The following is an 18,948-nucleotide window of genomic DNA, read 5'->3' as shown; positions in this document are numbered from 1 at the left end:
ACAGCGCCACATTTGATACTGGCCACAATACCCTTACCAATATAGAGAGGGAAACTGGAACAGCTCCAACAGAATAAGTGGATGATTACATACAACATTTTACTGAAGCCCATAGTAAACCCATATTAAGAACGAATGCCATCTAGCGCCCAAATATATAAGGTACACCAAATCTATGAAAAGGTGTTTGCATTTATTAAGAAGCAAAAATCAAATCTTCCTATTCATCTCAAAGAGTCACAGACAGGAATAATGGCACTAAATATATTACATTTATTTAAAATTATATATAAAAAAAGAAAAATGAAATAAAAATCACATAAAAAAGAAACTAATTAAAAAAGAAACAGAAGACCTCAGGAACACCATTGTCAGGAATGGTCTTATCTCTGGTAGTGCTGGGGCTTACCTGCCTTGTGGGCTGCAGTACCAGTGCTGGCCACCTGAGGCTGATTGCAGGAGGTGTATTAAAGCAGGACCAGGCCTGCAGTCAGTGCCTTGGTGTATTGCTCCTTTGCGCCCTGTATCCTGCCTCCTGCCTGCCTGACGCTCCTGCTGGACTCTGACACTGCTTGAACTCTGCCCGTACCGACCCCGGCTATTCCTGACCACTCTTCTGCCTGCTCCTTTGTACCTTGTCTGCCCGTTCACTACCGACCCGGCCTGCCTGACTACGTCTGTGCTCCATACATATTTATATCAGTTAAGGTTTGGGTTTTGTTTGCACTTCGTTGTACATATTTATATTAGTTTAGGTTTGGTTTGTTTGCACTGCATTTGTGTATTGTATAGCCTTTAATAAATTGTTTTACACCTTACCTGAAGCCTGCATTTCCCTGTGTCAGTCCACACATCTCTGGTCATACCCGGATCCCTGACAACCATGTACACAACTCCAGACTATCACAATATCTACAGCGAACTAGCATACAAAAATAAATAAAAAGCTCTAGGAACCTGTGAGCTAACTGTTACTAATAAAACTGTTAACATTCCATGCGTCATGCAAGCCAAAAGGGACATACAATTTAAAATTATAAATCCAGCTTGTCTCAAGCTTGGAAATTTCTCTCCTGAAATGGCTACCTCTCCAATATGGTGGATATTTTTCCAAAGCAGTAAAGAGAGTCTCAGCTGGGTTTGTATTGTGATATTTAGCATAATGCTTCGACAAATTATGATCTTTAAAGCCTATTTTAATATTTGCAATATGTTCCCCCAATTGCGTTTGTAACGTTTGCATAATGATCCCAAAGTATTGTTTACCACACGGGCACTGGATCATATATATCTCATATTTAGAAGAGCAGGCTATAAAATAGTTGATATCATATGTAATCCCCATTTGAGATGATTGGAAAGTGGTCATTCCTCTAAAGAAATGAATCCGGCATATACAGTATAATACACTTATGACATCGGAAAAAGCTTCTAGTTTGTACAAGGATGGTTATTTTGAAGGTCACGTCATATACATGGGAGCGAAAAAGGGAGCAGTCATTTGCCAAGTGAATAAAAATAGTATATAATATATAGACAGGATATCCAACAGCCTTTCAGCCTGAGGTTCTTACAGGGGGGACAGTATAGGTGCATGTACAAGTTAAAAACAAAACAAAAACAAGTAATTCCTGAATGATAAGGCTGCACTTTATTAATTGATATTGTTACAGATGCCCGTTTGTGACTGATTCTTATAACACCCCACCCCAACCTATGTTGGAGGACTTGCTTTTCTAATGCAGTCTTTCTCTGGTTGATCCCAGCGGTAAGGGTCTTCCTGCCCCGGGAGGAAAACACTCCCTACTGAATTCATGATAGCAAGTGTGCTTCCCCTGGGGCTACTTATGACATTCAAACTTCTAGTATGCCTGCACATTCAGCCAGACTTCTTTTTGTAATAATTTCTGTTCTTCAACAAACTTTATTTCCAAAAGCAATCTATATATTTGACATCAGAGGCATCCAAAAAGCTGTGCACACTGAACCAACTGCAGTTACTGTAGATTCAGCAGCCAAGATACGCATGGTGCTGAAATCTAAAACACTAAGGCTAGGCTCACACCTGTGAGGGCAATTGCCACTGCGGGACAGCACTTGTTCCCGCAGCTGCAACTACCTGCATAGAAAAACGTGCTGCAGCTCAGGGGATGTGTGGGTATGCCATTAATCTTAATGGCTCCCTCATGCATTGGAAACTGTACCCACATAAATGAAGCTTACAGTATTTTAGAAGAATCCTTCATTCCTCTCTGTAGCTTTAGGCACTGTGGAGAAATTAATTTTCAAAGCTAACACTTGAGGCAGAGAAGATCTTGGAAGCCTGTCAACCTTCTAAGCTTCACAGCTGGTGTTTCCAAGCTGTTAGAAACCAACTGAAACCTGAGTTTCAGAGTTTTTTTTGTGATCTTTGAGGATTTATAAGAACATATTACTTCACATAACAAGCAGCTAGAGAGGTCAGGGATAGCCTATCTTAAACCTTTTTTAGGCTACATGCACATGGCCACAAATACAGCCATAAATCTGGGCATATTTCTCTGTCCAGGATCCAGGGTTGGTACACAAAACCACCTATAGCAATCAATAGCTTTGTGTGTCTGTATATGGGTATATGCCACTACTTGCATAAATACATAAATACGTACGGGTGTACGGCTGTGGATGCAACTTGTCTGTGTCCTGAGTTGTACGTACATCCATAAGCATGAATGTGTTTACACAAATAGCAGTGTATAGCCACTCACAGCCATTGATTACTTTCTGTACACGTCTTCTGTGGACCCCAGGCTGGGAAATAAACCGGAATGTATAGCTGCACAACCCTCTTGTGGTAGTGTGCAGGAAGCCTTACTGTCTGTAAAGAATATGTTGATAGTTTAATGTCCATAGTTTGGGCACAGGTGCACTTCAAACTATTTTAACCATTATGAAGCTTATGTTGCTGTTATTTATTGTTTTTAATCTTCAGGGATTTCTGGAAATTTTTACTGGTCTTGGACTTGTCTTAGGTCCTCCAATAGGAGGATTTCTATACCAGACATTTGGATATGAAGTTCCCTTCATTGCCCTTGGCTGTATTGTCTTTTCAATGGTGCCACTAAATATGTACATCTTGCCAAAATATGGTATGTAGATTTTCAGTCGTTAATACATGTGTGTTTTGTAGTGTTCTGGTCTGATTTAATTTATTATGTTGTCAACTGTAGCTATCCTTTAACTGTGTCTGCTTACCCACCAAAGTCGCCTGTACATGCTCCTGCCAGAACTTCATCTTGTACTGTTCACACTGCAGTGCACTGCAGGCAGATTTGCTTCTTCTGAACAATCTCCATTCATTCCTATTTAGCAATCATCAACAATGTTCATAGCAATGAATGAAGGCTACCAAGTAAAGATCTGATATGAATTAGAGTAGGTGCTGGCTGGGGGTGTTTAAAAAATTGATAACTGGTCTGGTCTAAAAGTACAGTTATCCTTTAATTACTAATAATACTGGAGCGAATGCCAAAATCAAAAACCTTTGTAGAAACTTCACATAGCGGTCCTGTTTCTCAATGTTTAAAGAAGTAACTCCACTTTTGTTGAGAAAAAACATTCCCCTCTGGGTAATTTATGCACATTCAAAGGATTTTAAAAATATATAAACGCGTGCACTGCTACACCATAAATATAATAGAAAAGGGAAGAAATTGCTGCACCCACTCCCCAAGTGTACTCTCACTTAAAGTAAATAAACAAACATAAATGTGGTACGCTAACTCCTCATTAAATAACGAATTATGAGCAAACAATAAATGTTGCAATCCTCAATCAATCAAATGTGGAAATATAATAGTCAAATCCAACATGCAAAAAAGTCCTAGTAATGCAATCTCATCAAAAGATTTCACAACGTGCTTGTGTTACGGATCCACTCCCGGCTTACCTTAAGAATTGACCTACAGATTATAACAGGTCAAATGCACTTTTAAATGAACTGTGTATCCTCCAAATTGTGATCTATGTGATACTCCGTCCAGACAATATATCTTCATTAAATCTGGACTCCGAACCATGCATAAAAACAAAAAATATTCTGTAGTGCAACACCGTTTATAATGAACTACGCTCTAAATAAACTAAGCATATGCACTCACATTAAAGGAATACTTAATACTCCACCGTGCCTATTAGGTCATAAACACTTAGAAGCGATAGTCGACTTTTGCTCATCCACTACTTTTTGTGGCTATTTCCTTGATGTTGGCCCTTTAAGAGATCAGACTCCAGACTTCCCAATGGGATGGAGTGTACGTATCCCTTGCTCTAACAGGCTTCTTCCATCTGATAGATGGAGTTAGCGCACCACATTTATGTTTATTTATTGCAGGGATTTTAACAAACTTTGTTGCCGATTCCTACTTTTTGTTAGTCTGAAAAAATAGCTGTTTGTGTGTCATTGTCTATGTGTAAAGTGGATGCGAATGGGAGTGATTTCACATTTATCAATCAACTGCTGCACTTACACGGTTCTAATGAGGGAAGTGGCACAGCCTACATCCCTTACACATGATTTCCTTTTAGGAGTATCTCATCAAAACTACTTTTTTTGCAGGGGATGCTCAAAATCTGACTTGTATCTTAGCGCAGACTTGTGTAGCAATTGTGTATTATATATATTTATTTTTATTTATTTGGCTATTTTCCAACGAGAGTTGAGTTACCATTTAAGATGTATGTGCAGTTAAATAATAATAAAATAATAGTATAAAATCCCTGCTAAAGTTTTATCATTAGAAAGTATGTTGGCTGATTCTTTTATTGCAAGTGAGTACAGGGATGTTGAATTTGTAGTGCCCGACGCACCTGACATGTAGTTCTGGGCGTCGGCAGGTAGCCTTTTTCTACCTTTAACCCTGCCGCTCGATTGCTTCCACACAGCCCACGGTCCCCTGTCAGCTTCCCTCTCCTCCCCTTCTTGTCCTGACCCAGAAGTGACGTTTAACGTTACTTCCAGGTCCCCATTCACAGATTCCCGGCCTTTGAGGCTGGGAAAGAATGTAATGCAGTGTGATGTACACTGCGTTACATTCAGTGGAGCACAGGGGAGACATGCAGGGTCTTTTAGACATGCAGGATCTTTTAGAACCTGTCACCAAAAAATCATCACATAGGGGACTTTTTGTCCATATAAGCAAATTATGTAAAAAAAAAAAAATACTGATCACTTCCCCAAAGTAGTACAATGTTACTATGGTAACATTACTACTTTGGACATAGTGAAATAAGAAAAAAAAATCTTATAAAAAGAAAAAAAAAATGTAATAAAAAATTTAAAATACATTTTTTTTTTTAAATTTTTTTTTAAAAAAATATTTTTTTTTTCACACTGTCACAAGTCAGTGTCCCTGATCACCACCATGCCAGTTATATGATGACGCTGTACTGCACTGGTGACAGTATGTAAAAACAAAATAGTGAAAATTATTTTTTTTATTTTTTCATTTTCCGAAAAATTATGACAAAAAAAATACAACTTCAAAAAACTCGCCATGCCTCTTATGAAGTACGTCAGACTGTCTACTTTGCAAAAAGGGGTCATTTGGGGGATATCTGTAATGTTCTGACATTCTTGGACCTGAAGAAATTAGATTGGCTGTCAGTACTTCAGGACTGATCAATATTCAGATCTATACCATAGTTTGTGAACTCTATAACTTTCCTACAAACTAAAAAATACATCCTAATTTGGGTTATTTTCACCAAAGACATGTAGTAGACTACACCTTGGCCTAAATTTATGAAGAAAAATTATTTATTTGCAAACTTTTATAACCGAAACAAAGAAAAACGTGTTTTCTTTTCAAAATTTTTGGTCTTTTTTTGTTAATTTAGCAAAAAATAAAAACCCCAGCGATGATTAAATACCACCAAAAGAAAGCTCTAGTTGTGTGAAGAAAATGATAAAATTTTAGTTTGGGTACAATGTTGTATGACCGCGCAATTGTCATTAAAAGTGTGACAGCGCTGAAACCTGAAAAATGGACTGGGCAGGAAGGTGTAAAATTGCCCGGTATTGAATTGGTTAAAGGTAGATGAGACATTTGGGGACCTGTCATCCCTTATTTCTATGACAAGGGATGTGTAAATTCCTTGTAATAGGAATAAAAGTGCTAAAAAAAAATAACAAAGGGACAGTGTAAAAAAAGCAGCAGCAAACACATTCCTAAGTCGCACACGCATATGTAAACAGTGTTCACACCACACATGTGAGGTATTGCCATGAACTTTAAAGCGAGAGCAATAATTATAGCACTAGGCCTCCTCTGTAACTCTAAACAGGTAACTTGTAAACATTTTTAAAGCGTCGCCTATGGAGATTTTGAAGTGTCGCAGTCTGTCGCCATTCCACGACAGTGCACAATTTTAAACCGTGACATGTATCTATGTACTCTGCATAACATCATCTTTCATAATTACAAAATGATTGGGTTATATATTGTGGTTTTTTTTATTCATTAAAATGTGAGCAGAAGTCTGTTTATTGGAGCTAGAGAACTGTTGCCATGTTGTGCTCTTGTGCCTAGTGTAGTTGGTGTTTAATAGGAAAGCAGAGGGAATGGCAGGAACACCAGGGATTTCACACAAACAAAGCAATACAAAGAGAACATGATACTTTTTCATACAGGTCCATGATACAGCAGGCACATATCAAGAATATGAAATGTTGAGTTTACATAGTAAGAACTAAGATTCTTTTTTCTGTACTCCTAGAAAAGAAAATATAAAAACCTCATAATATTATTAGTAGTAGTCGTGGTATTATTGTAACAATAGTAGTCGTGTTGCAGTGTAACAATATACTGTATAGCTGAAAGTAATACTTTTATATTTCTTTAGTAAATTGTGGCAATTTCACTGGCATCTCTGTGGTTAGTTTTTCTGTCAGAACAAGATAATTGTGAATTCCTGTCATTTTTTATTTTGATTTGATAGTTTGGCAGTTGTGCAGATCTCTTCTACTTTTTTCAGAACTAGCTTGCCCTGTGACAGGCCAAAAACGGTTCTCCTGGGCTTGTGCCAGTCGGCCACTTAGAAAAGGCATTTGATCACCATTAACATTATATGTATGGTTTGATAGAAATTCTTAATGAAAGAGTGTTTCTAAGCAGCCAGTGAGCAGTTAATTTTATCCAACAAACACAACTGTGCAGAAGTTAGAAAGTACATTCATATCTGCATCCTTAGTTATCCACAGCTACTAGTTTACAGATAGTTTTGTTACTTTGCTGTGAAGCTTCCTATTTTTTTTTATCAGGCCTGAATTTCCAGGGCACATTATTAGATCTCAGCTCATGAAGCCTGAGCCTGAGCCAGTATAGTTTTTTCATGCAGAACGCTATTGCTTTAATTCCTGGTCTTCAGCACAGTTACATGACAGGCTGCGATCCTTCTTAAAATCCTTCTCTTAGTGGAAATGCTGTTTCTTGCTCTCACTCTGTCCTGGCAAAGCTGAGTAACATTCAAATCCCACATTACATGCCTTCGAACACAGAGTTTTTTTGCAGAGGAGAGGGGGCAATTCACATCAGAACTGTTAGAAAGAGCTGATTAGTGTTGGGCATTAAAATTAATTCTTTAAAAAGTAATGTAAGTATAACACCCCTATCCCTCCCATTCATCTTTAACCTAACCCTTAACCACTTGCCTACCGGGCCAGTTCTGACACTTTTCTCCTACATGCAAAAATCAACATTTGTAAGTAACCTAAACATTCTCTCTCTCTATCTATCTATCTATCTATCTATCTATCTATCTATCTATCTATATATATATATACACACACATTTTTTTTTAATTTTTTTAAGCAGAGGCCCTAGAGAATAAAACGGTGGTTATTGCAAGTTTTTATGTCACATGGTATTTGCACAGTGGTTTCTCAAATGCAATTTTTTGGGGAAAAAAAAAACTTTAATGAATTTTAATGCACACACACACAATATAATGCTTACTTTTTCGTACAATATAAAAGATGTTGTTACTGAGTAAACTGATACCTAAAATGTCACCCTTTAAAATTGTGCACGCTTGTGGAATGGCAGCAAACTACAGTACTTTAAAATCTCCATAGGCGACATTTTAAAAGCCTATACAGGTTACCAGTTTGGAGTTACACAGGAGTTCTTATGCTAGCATTATTGCTTTCACTATAACATTAGCTGCAATACCTCACAGGTGTTTTTTTTATCAACTTTATTGCTATCACAAGTGATGAATGACGTCCCTTATGATCTCATGGACCATGACAGGTCCTCTTTATGGAGAGATCTGGGGTCTTTTAGATCTCTCCTCTGGCCTCCACAGCAGCCAATCAGACACAGATTAATCAGATTGGCTGCTTCACTGGCCAGTAGCCATCCAGTAAACACAAAGTGCCAAAATACTCTTTGCTTCTGGTCTTCTGGTTTCTTAGACCATAGAAATGATCATTTCTATGATTAGCTGGTGGAACCGCTGGATGCAGTCTTAAGCTCCCTGGTGGGACGAAGAAACCGGGAAGATGGCTGGAGGGGAGGAACCCCTTTCCGCTGTCTGTAAAGGCAATCCAGTGGCTATTTACCTGCTCAGCTTCACTGGCTGAAAACATTGATAACATGTTCATGGCTGCAGATGCACCCATGGCCCAGTATCCCCACTTCAAATGGACGATGTATGGATGCGTTCTATAGTGTTTAACTGCTTCCGCATCGCCCTATAGCAGAAACACTGCTGCAGGGTGGCATGGGTGCACAAATTCACGTGTGTGTGTATATATATATATATATATATATATACAGTTGTGGCCAAAATTATTCAACCCCCAATGCTGTAAAGGGGTTTAGGGACTATAGTGTACATTTGGAATTGTATTCAGAATCAAATCCTACAAGGACGTTGTAACTACCCAAATGCAACTAAAATGACATCAATTGTTTATGTAATACAGTAGTAAATGGTTCTTATGTGGTTTCTTCATTGCCACAATTATTCAACCCCTTAAAGACTACCACTCTGAAGAACAGAGGTTCATACAGGTGCTTTCCATCAGGTATTGAAAACACCTGTGGATGTCACCGAGCAGCAATCAAGCATAATAAGCACCAATTAGGCAGCTTTAAAATGACTGTGATACTCAGCTCCTTCTAGACATTTACTGGTGTGGTTACAAACATGGTGAAGGCAAGAGAATGGTCCAGGAAGACAAGAGAAGAGGTGATTTCTCTTCACAGGAAGGGCAATGGCTATAAGAAGATTGCAAAGATGTTAAACATACCAAGAGACACCTTAGGAAGCATCATTCGCAAATTCAAGGCAAAGGGCACTGTTGAAACGCTACCTGGTCGTGGCAGAAAGAAGATGCTGACTTCGACTGCTGTGCGCTACCTGAAGCGTAGAGTGGAGAGAAGTCCCCGTGTGACTGCTGAGGAACTGAGAAAAGATTTGTCAGATGTGGGTACAGAAGTTTCAGCCCAGACAATAAGACGCACACTGCGTAATGAAGGCCTCCGTGCCAGAACTCCCAGGCGTACCCCCTTGCTGTCTCCAAAGAATAAGAAGAGTCGACTGCAGTATGCCAAAAGCCATGTGGACAAACCACAAAAGTTGTGGGATAGTGTTCTGTGGACTGATGAAACAAAATTAGAACTGTTTGGGCCCATGGATCAACGCTATGTTTGGAGGAGGAAGAACAAGGCCTATGATGAAAAGAACACCTTGCCTACTGTGAAGCATGGTGGAGGGTCAATCATGCTTTGGGGCTGTTTTGCTTCTGCAGGTACAGGGAAGCTTCAGCGTGTGCAAGGTACCATGAATTCTCTTCAGTACCAGGAGATATTGGATGGAAACGTGATGCAGTCCGTCACACACCTGAGGCTTGGGAGACGTTGGACCTTTCAACAGGACAATGATCCCAAGCATACCTCCAAGTCCACTAGAGCATGGTTGCAGAGGAAAGGCTGGAACATTTTGGAGTGGCCATCGCAGTCACCAGACTTAAATCCGATTGAGAACCTCTGGTGGGACTTAAAGAAAGCAGTTGCAGTGCGCAAGCCTAAGAATGTGACTGAACTGGAGGCCTTTGCCCATGAAGAATGGGCGAAGATACCCGTAGATCGCTGCAAGACACTTGTGTCAAGCTATGCTTCACGTTTAAAAGCTGTTATAACTGTAAAAGGATGCTGTACTAAGTACTAAGATTGAATGTCACTTGGGGGTTGAATAAAACTGATAATGCTGTGAGCACAGAAAAGACATTTGTGGTTATTTCATTATAACTGTTATGTTATATTTGTCTGACCTACAAGTGCCTCTTTAATGTAAATGTAAGCAAGATGACTGAATGATCAAAAGCAATGTCAAACTGGCCAAAACACTCAATTTCAGTGGGGGTTGAATAATTTTGGCCACAACTGTATATATATATATATATACATATGTGATTTTGCAGTACCGGGTAGGGGGCGCGTGCGCACCAGCATTCGCGGCCTCGCCTGTCAATCACTGGGTCCCGGACGGTGATTCCCAGTTGGCACCTGGCGATCTCTGAGGATTTCTGATGGGGGGGGGAGACCTCTATGTAAACAATACAGATCTCTCCCCAGTCTGCACACTGCTTTGTATGGCTCTGAATAGCAGTGAAACACACATACAGCCCCCATAGTAAAACAGCACACAATTAAACCTTTGATCGCCCCACATGTTAAACCCTTTGATCGCCCCACATGTTAAACCATTCCTGCCCAGTGCCATTAGTATAGTGTCAGTGGTTTTTATTAGCACTGGTCACCGGGGATGTCGGTGACACCAAGTCAGTTCCCCTCCAGTGTCAGAATGCCCGCCGCAGTCCTTCTATAAGTCACTGATCGCTGCCATTACTTGAAAAAAAACAATTCCAATATATATACTGCCATTTGTAAGTGCTATAACTTTCACATAAACTAATTAATTTACATTTATTGGGATTTTTTTCTTAGCAAAGAATACATTTTGGCCTAAATTTTATGATGAAATTTGATTTTTAAAATTGTTTTACTGGATATGTTTAATAGCAAAAAGTCAAAAATATAGTTGTTTTTTTTTTTTTTTTTTTTTTTTAATTGAGGGTCTTTTTTTGTTTATAGCACAAACAAAAACTCACAAGCGATCAATTACCACCAAAAGAAAGCTCTATTTGTGGGGAAAAACATTTCATTTGGGAGCAGCATGCATAATCGCGCAATTGTCAGTTAAATAAGGCAGCGCCGTATCGCAAAAAATGGCCTGGTCAGGAAGGTGGGGGTAAATCCTCTGGAGGGCAAGTGGTTAAGCTGTTAAAATTAGCCTCCTAAACATTGAGCTCTTGCCTAAAAGTATCTTATTCTATTGCCTAAAGCTAGGTTAACCCCAAAATGTTTATGCTCACTCTAAAAAATAGAGATTTACAATTTATGTATTAATTAAGTTTAATTTTATATTGTTGTCTAATTTGAAGCTTTGTTAATGATGCCTTACTTTCCTTGATTTCATGGTTTAAAGAGAAGTTTGGGGTTATAAAAAACCAAACATACATACTCTCCTGTATGCTGCAGCTGTCCCACATCGGCTCAGAGAACTGTGTGATCATACGACCACTGATCCCTCAGTTCTCGGTCTTATCGGAGCAGTGACTGTCAGTCACCACTCTCTAATCTGAGCCTCCAGTATTCACTGGAGCTGCTGGCTCTCAGCAGCGTGTTGAGAGCCAGAGCCAGCTGTCAATCAGGCAGCTTATTGGATTCTGACAATATGGTGTGGATCTTCCCAGAGCCTGGAGTGGCTTTGTGATGTCAGCAGACAGCGGGCTGTAGCCTGCTGTCAGCTGATTCTGGACAGGACTGCTAGATTTAATGCACTCCTGTGTGGCACCCTCCTAGATAGATGCTAGGATAAGTAGATTATAGTTGGTTCCTCTGCTTAACAGGAGAACTGTTCAGAAAATCGAATTGAGCTTGCTGCTTAAACAAAAGCTGCAGTTGTTATGTAATGCCTGATCAGTGTGTTCAAGTTCTGCTAGTGCTGCCTCTGGCTTCTTCTGTATCGATGCATCCTAGGAAGGATCTGGATGTATAGGTGGAACTCATGCAGAACACAGCATGAATATTATTGCCTATCCCAGGTCATGTAGCCCTGAAAGATGCTGGAATAGGGTATTTATTCTTTGGGCATACTAAGCTTTGGGTCTTTCCTGGAGAGGATTGTACCACCCTGGGGGAAGGCACACTGATATTGGGACCCCTTCCTGATATTGGGACTCTGCTCAAGGCTGCTTTTTAATGAAGTGTTGTTCTTATTTGTAACTATTTCTATTCTTGGATTATCCTACTAAATCCCCTTTTTCCTATCCAAGTTCTCCAACAGTAAAACTAACAAAGACAACAACCCCTAGACTGATAGACTGATCATTGGAGACAATGAGCGAAAGTATGTGTGTGTGTGTGCATGGCTGTGAGAATACCTTGTGACTGGTTGTGGGTAGGGTTGCCACCTCGTCCCTTTAAAACCGAACACATATTAAATACACAGGTTCTGGGGCTAACTTAATGCAGGTAAGACACTAAGTGAGTTTAATTACCACCTTAATCAGCCACAGAACCTGTGTAATTAATATGCGCTTAGGTTTAAAGGAATGAGGTGGCAACCCTAGTTGTGGGACAAAAAAGAGGGAAGACTTAGACAGTATTATAGAGAAAAGTAGAGAAAAAAGAGAAGTGCGCCAGACTAAGTGCAGTAGGAATATAACAGTTTATTGCACACAAGATTATAAAAACTCACAAGAAGTGGGTAGATATCAGGCATCAATATATAAGGAGGAGGATGTCATCTGTGCTGCACCTCACAAATGGATGGCTGCAATGCCAAGGTGTTGCATGGCTGGCGCTCTAGGCGGGTCCCACAGGAGGAAGTGAGGATGGCAGGCGCAGTAACCGGGAGTCGCGGCGCAGATAAGAACCGGGATCCAGGGCGGGCACTGCTGATCTCTCACATCAGCGTGGGTACAGGAGCCAGCTTGAGACACATCCAAGATGGCCACCGGGAGGAAATGATGTCAAGACGTTGCTGGGAATCCTCCAAGGGGGCGGTATAGCAGTTCCTATGGGCGTAGGGCTGCACCTGTGACACAGAAAAGTAGTATGACCAAAAAAGGTTTAGCCATACTTTTCTTTTAGGTATTAGCAATGATCATCCGACTACACAATAAAACTACCTCAATGATGAGTAAGGTTCCTGTTAACTAACAGATGAATCTATAAGGTACAGCAAAAAACAGGATGTACAAACCAAGTGAATCAATTGTTTCATCATAGAAGTGGGTTTGTGGGCTTAAAATTGCTAGTAAGGATCTGAGTGGTTTATTTTTTCTTTACTTAAATAGATTAAATGTAATAAACATTAAACTATCAGTGGTAAGAGCAGGTTCTGGCAGCCTAGAGGCCGCTTCATGTCCAAGAACTTCCAACCAGTGCATTTGTACACTTCAATACAGTTTATGCAGTTGCCTCTTGCATTTTGATTCAGCACTCCCTAGGCCCACCTCTCACATCCAACAGTGGAGTGGCAGTTGGTACAGTTTAACCACAAAGCCAGGCATATTTAAAATCCATAACAAAGTGAAATTTAATTAGAAAAGGACAGAGAAGAATCTTGTAGGGGTTTTCCATACTGGAGTGGGGCTTTAAAGTTTAAAATGGAGTGCAGGTTCATCTATAAACATGCTATTGAACTCCAATTATTCTGTAAAGAATTGGAGAAGAGAAACCCCTGAAAGGTTCAGGGAAACATCACATCTAGAAACATAAAGTATACACTGTGTTTTGAAAAACGAATGGGTCAGATTTTAAGGGCAATGAATACAGAAATAAAAAGCACATGTTTGCTTGTGATGACATACTGATGAATTAAGCTATTCTCTGAGTTTCCACTCCCTGGAAAATAATTCTATTAGTTAGAAAATCTGTTCTCTAAATGTTATCTTACAATGTTTACGCTTATTTCTGAGCAGACTACATACATTTGTTTTTAGTAAGTGACAAACGTCATGTGTATTGAGATTCATTATAATAAAATATTTTATATCTTTTTGCAGATTCTTTACCAAGTGAACACTCTTTCTGGGCTTTAGTGAAGCTCCCCAAAGTTATGGTAATATGTTTTACCATCTTTTCACTGAGCTCATGCCTAGGATTTTTGGACCCAACCTTGTCCTTGTTTGTAATAGAAACAGTAAGTCTTATTTTTTTTTTTTTTTAGCTTGGTTTTAAAATTATTCCATATTACCCTGTCTGTCTTGGATTGCCTTAAGATGTGTGGAGCTAAATTTGTTACAGTTGTGTACTGGAACAAATCTTGTCTATTTAGTACTTCCCTTGACATCCAGACCATGCTCTTTTGCAACCATATTTACAAAATGAACGGGGATGCAAACTTTGAAGAGTAGCTATTCATCTTTATACAGTTTGCAATACTTTATCTAAAATCTTGCTACCGTTCACATAGAAAACCACCTCCCTTAAATGATGGGATTTACTTATTGACATTATCCAATCCCTATGCATATGAAAAACATTGCCCTTGTCACTCCAGGGATAGACTGCATCCATTAAAATAAATATATTTCCTAAACTTCTCTAACTTTTTTAAACATTCTTAGTAAACAATTGCTAACAAAAACATTTAAAAAGCTACAAGCAGGCTTGTTGAATGATATCTGGAACTATAAAACTCGTCGACTTTTTGTCCCTTCCACACCTAAACCCAAGGAGGCCTTGCAGTCCTGAATATTATCTGGCAGCAGTTTTTTACTCTGGCCTCCTGGTCTACCTTTCCTGCCTTTACCAAATGGAGAGAAATTGGGAAACTATGGTTGATCCCCATCCACCCAACTTCCTACTATAGAGCTCCTCTTTTAATGTAAAAAACATGGACCTTTTTCGAACAATGTCCTTTATGAAAAAATATCTGTATGTGAAACAGAAGACAGATTCTCACTTGCTACACCCAAATCTGGTATGACCTCTTTCCTTTTCAACCCAGTCATTCCTGACAGCCTTACACATCCTATGGTTCTGTCTTAGAGTCAGCATTCTATTTTCAAACTAGGACACTTGGTGGAGTAAGAGGCTGCCCTTCTTTTCTGAAATTCAAACAGATCCTCGAACCCTACAAAAACCTTTTATTCATACGTGCAAATTCTCCATTACGCTCAAACTCTTTCAACAACCCAATAGTTCTTATCACTCAGGCCTTTTGAATTGGCTTCTGGCAGGCATTCTTGGAAAGGGTAATATCAAATATTTACAAACTCCTGGTGATGCCAACTGACCAATTTCGAAAGCATAACTACACACGCTCTACTGGGAAAGAGATTTGGCTCAGGAACTCCTGTATACAACCTGGCAAACTATATGGCATAGGGTTAGTAAATCCATATGTATGGCCTCGTTCACTCATGTTTACTGGCATAGGATACCAGCAGTCCATTTGCTGTCTACGGGGATGCAGCAGCTGCATGGACACAGCTGTTGCTCCTAATATGACAGCTGTGCGGGTGCAGGCTGCATTCAGAACCATTCACAAGCACCCACACAGATGTCAAACTGGTAGCAGTGGCTTTGTCCATGCAGCTTCTCTGTCCTAATTGAATGCTATGGGACTTCCTGAACAGGGATGCACAGAACATCTATGTATTCCCTTGCAGGTATACATGACCCTCACACGGGTCATGGATACATACAGCCTATATCAAGAGAATGCATTTTTAAATTATCTGCCATTGATATTACACCCCGATACACAATCATTCAATTTACTCCTTTACTTCCAACCCATGCGGGAGATGCGGAAAAGCAGTAAGCACTTTACTCGATCTTTTTGGACCTGTCACACAATCATACCAAATTTGATTTCTACATTATCAGGCAAAGGATATCACCAGATCCCTTATGTTATTTCCCAGGGGTAACACAAGTATCCCACAAAACTAATCAACGTATAGCCATACTGTAACTGTGTTAAAGTGCCTGATAGCACTGCTTTGGAAAATAACTTCTCCACCCCCACAAAGAGTTCTCTATACCCATACTGGGGAAATCCAATTGATGGGGCTGTAATTGACCAAATTCCACAACACCCTAGACATTTTTGGTGCCATATGGGAAACCTGGAATCTCATCAAATCAAACCTTATGGTGATGCCCTGAATAACCTTGTGGCATCTGAACATTTCCACTGTCTTTCTGTCTTTTTTTATTTTCCACTGCTTCTTTCTATCCTCTGTCCCTTACTGGCCACTTCCTAAACCTCACTTTTTTTTCACAGTACTTGCTGTACTGTAAAAACCCTCAGAAGGTTGGACCTTGATCTCTTACCCTGTATATACTAAAGATAGCTTACAAAAGGATGTTTACTCTTCACCTGTTGACTTCAACTGAAATGCTTTTGTAAAGCTCTTCTGTTATTCTATCTCTGTGAATCAGTGAAAAATTAGATAAGCTGTTAAAAAAAAGGGGTTAAAACTACTTCTTAATCCTTTCTCTGCCACTGACAGAAGGTTTACATAGGTGGCAGCGGCAGTTTCCCCCTCCTTGCTTCCTTGGCTCCACTGTCCCACCTGAGGGCCTGGGACCTGCGTGGCAAGTATCGCTGGGTGGAGGAGATGGAGGCCAATGAATGTCCATTTGCTGAGCTGCAAAGAATCTGGAAGCAATGTACATAACATCACTTTCCCTGGCCTGCTGTTGTCAAGGAAAAAGCTATTAGAACGCAATCTGCACACTTCATTAGCTTCAATGAAGGGCCCACTTTGAGCCAGGGACAGATCTCTTGTGTGTTGAATGAAACCAGAGATGCCTAAAGAGGAACTCCACTTTCCTAAATAGTTGTTTTTCCACATAAATTTGACACCTGTTTTCTTCTGTAAGCTGATACGTACAAGCCCAAAGGATACATACAGTGCTGTTTACCTTTTTGCATACTGTTTTATGAATAGTATATACTATATAGTATATACTTTTCCTCCATTCATAGAACAATTTATAAAGAGACAGGGTGCCACATCTCTATCTGTTCGTGTGACATATTTTTACATGATACAGGTAATGTGGCACCAATATCCTAGTAGGCTGCAGATGGAGAGTGAAGGGGGGCAGAGCCTGCATTAAAAAAAATAAAAATTGACAACACCTCACCAACATGACGATTTTCTATGTACCAATACAATACACTATTATATAAAATATTAAATTAATTTGTTATAATTCATTTGTATTTATTATGTATCCATAAAAGGTTTTTCTTAAAATTGTAAGGCTGGCATATACATTCATACCACAAGACATTGATAACCCCTCCCCATTATAGACCGGCCCCCCTCTGCAGTATAACACATATTTGTAAGTTCACAGCTACATGAACATTCAATGATGTTCAGTAAAGGCAGTAAAGAGAAATGCTCCACTACCTCAGGAGAGTATGGGGGTATGTATGTATGTGTGTATATGTCTGCTGGTCTTTATAAAGAGTGTTAAGCCTTATGTCACAAATTTATGTGTTTTTACTATATTGTTTGGTGCTATTTTTCTAAATTAAATGCCTAGCAATAAATGTCACATGTTGTATACAAGGCTTTTTTTTAAGTATGATCATTATCTATGTTTGCCCCCATATGAAACTTGCCTGACCTTTTCTATGTTGACACCATAGGGTTAGAAAGGTAGATGTTAAAATGCTTGAAGTCTGTAGTATTTTATATTGTCTTTTTTGTTGAAGCATAACAGAACTTTGATGTTTTAGAAGCACTTTGATTTATAAGCTCAACGTTTGTCTTTTTACATTGAAATATTTGTTTTTGCAGTTTCATTTGAAAGTTGGATATGTTGGCCTGGTTTTTCTTGGGCTCGCCTTGTCGTATTCATTTAGTTCACCACTGCTTGGAATGATTAGTGACAGGTTACCAGTAAGTATTAGTTATACAGATAATTTTGCTATTCATTAATCAGAAATTAAGTTTTTATGATTTGGTGGTACATAGACAAATATAAGTATTTAAAGTATATTATGTTTGCTTTTTTGCTTTTGTTACAATCCATCCATTTTCATATATAGCAACCAATGTATCACAGAGCATTATACATCGAATCTAAAGGGATGCAAATTTCCTGCTCTTAAAGAAACACAATCTAATAGATAAAGAGACACTAGACACAATTGATGATGGGGGTTAGGTTTGAGAAATACTGTAGGTGTATAATGAAGAGAAGAAATGGGTTGGAAGCTAGATGGTAGAGAAGGCTCATTAGAAGATTTCTTCAGTATAGTAAATGGGCAGAGAATAGGATATCCATGGATGGGGAACACTTCATAGGTCAGTCAGTGCCAGGGTTGAGGCACAGAGATAGTCAGAGTAAGCTGGAGCAGACAAGTTTTATGAGACATTGTCACAGGAGGAAAAGAAAATACATTGTAATTGGAATGTTGTGTCCCTTTGCGTTCGTTTTTCTAAGTCTTGAAAAGCATGAACAGTTTTTATGGCAGCATAAATTTGATTTAGAAAGTTAATATATCAGAGGTTGCATCTTCTCCATCTCACATCCCACAGAATTCTCAAAAGGAATCTAGCATGTCAAGGCTGAAGATTGGTAGGGTAGAAACAGTGTAATTTGGCAGAATTTACTTTATTACTTTAAGGCCTGGTTCACACCAATGCGGTTTTTTAGTGCTTTTTGCAGAAACGCGCTACAGGCATTTAGTTGGCTCTGAGGAAGAGGTTGTGTCCTTGAAACGTGTTAGCCAGTTGGTCATCCAGGGTTCCATCATATGGACTCAGATGTTGTTTGGATCATACATCTTGTTCAGTTTGACATGCCTGTGTTATTATGTCCATTGTGAGTATGATACCTATTTTTTTTTCTTTAA

The 18,948-nt window shown here is 39.2% G+C and overlaps 1 protein-coding gene across 1 annotated transcript in view; it reads left to right on the top strand.

The window, feature by feature from the left end:
* Window positions 1-18,948, top strand: part of SLC18B1 (solute carrier family 18 member B1) — a 67,808-nt gene that overhangs the window by 26,853 nt on the left and 22,007 nt on the right. Inside the window, exons 6-8 of the mRNA XM_089676180.1 lie at window positions 2,972-3,128; window positions 14,123-14,259; window positions 17,888-17,989. Coding sequence (XP_089532306.1) covers window positions 2,972-3,128; window positions 14,123-14,259; window positions 17,888-17,989 — 396 coding nt within the window. The remainder of the gene's footprint in view (window positions 1-2,971; window positions 3,129-14,122; window positions 14,260-17,887; window positions 17,990-18,948) is intronic.

The sequence above is a fragment of the Staurois parvus genome, unplaced genomic scaffold (genome assembly GCF_062004578.1).
Source record: "Staurois parvus isolate SC_StPar_1 unplaced genomic scaffold, SC_StPar_1.0 ptg000165l, whole genome shotgun sequence".
Classification (NCBI taxonomy): Eukaryota; Metazoa; Chordata; class Amphibia; order Anura; family Ranidae; genus Staurois; species Staurois parvus.
The sequence above is the reverse complement of the archived record's forward strand: the minus strand, read 5'-3'. Positions and strand labels throughout refer to the sequence as shown.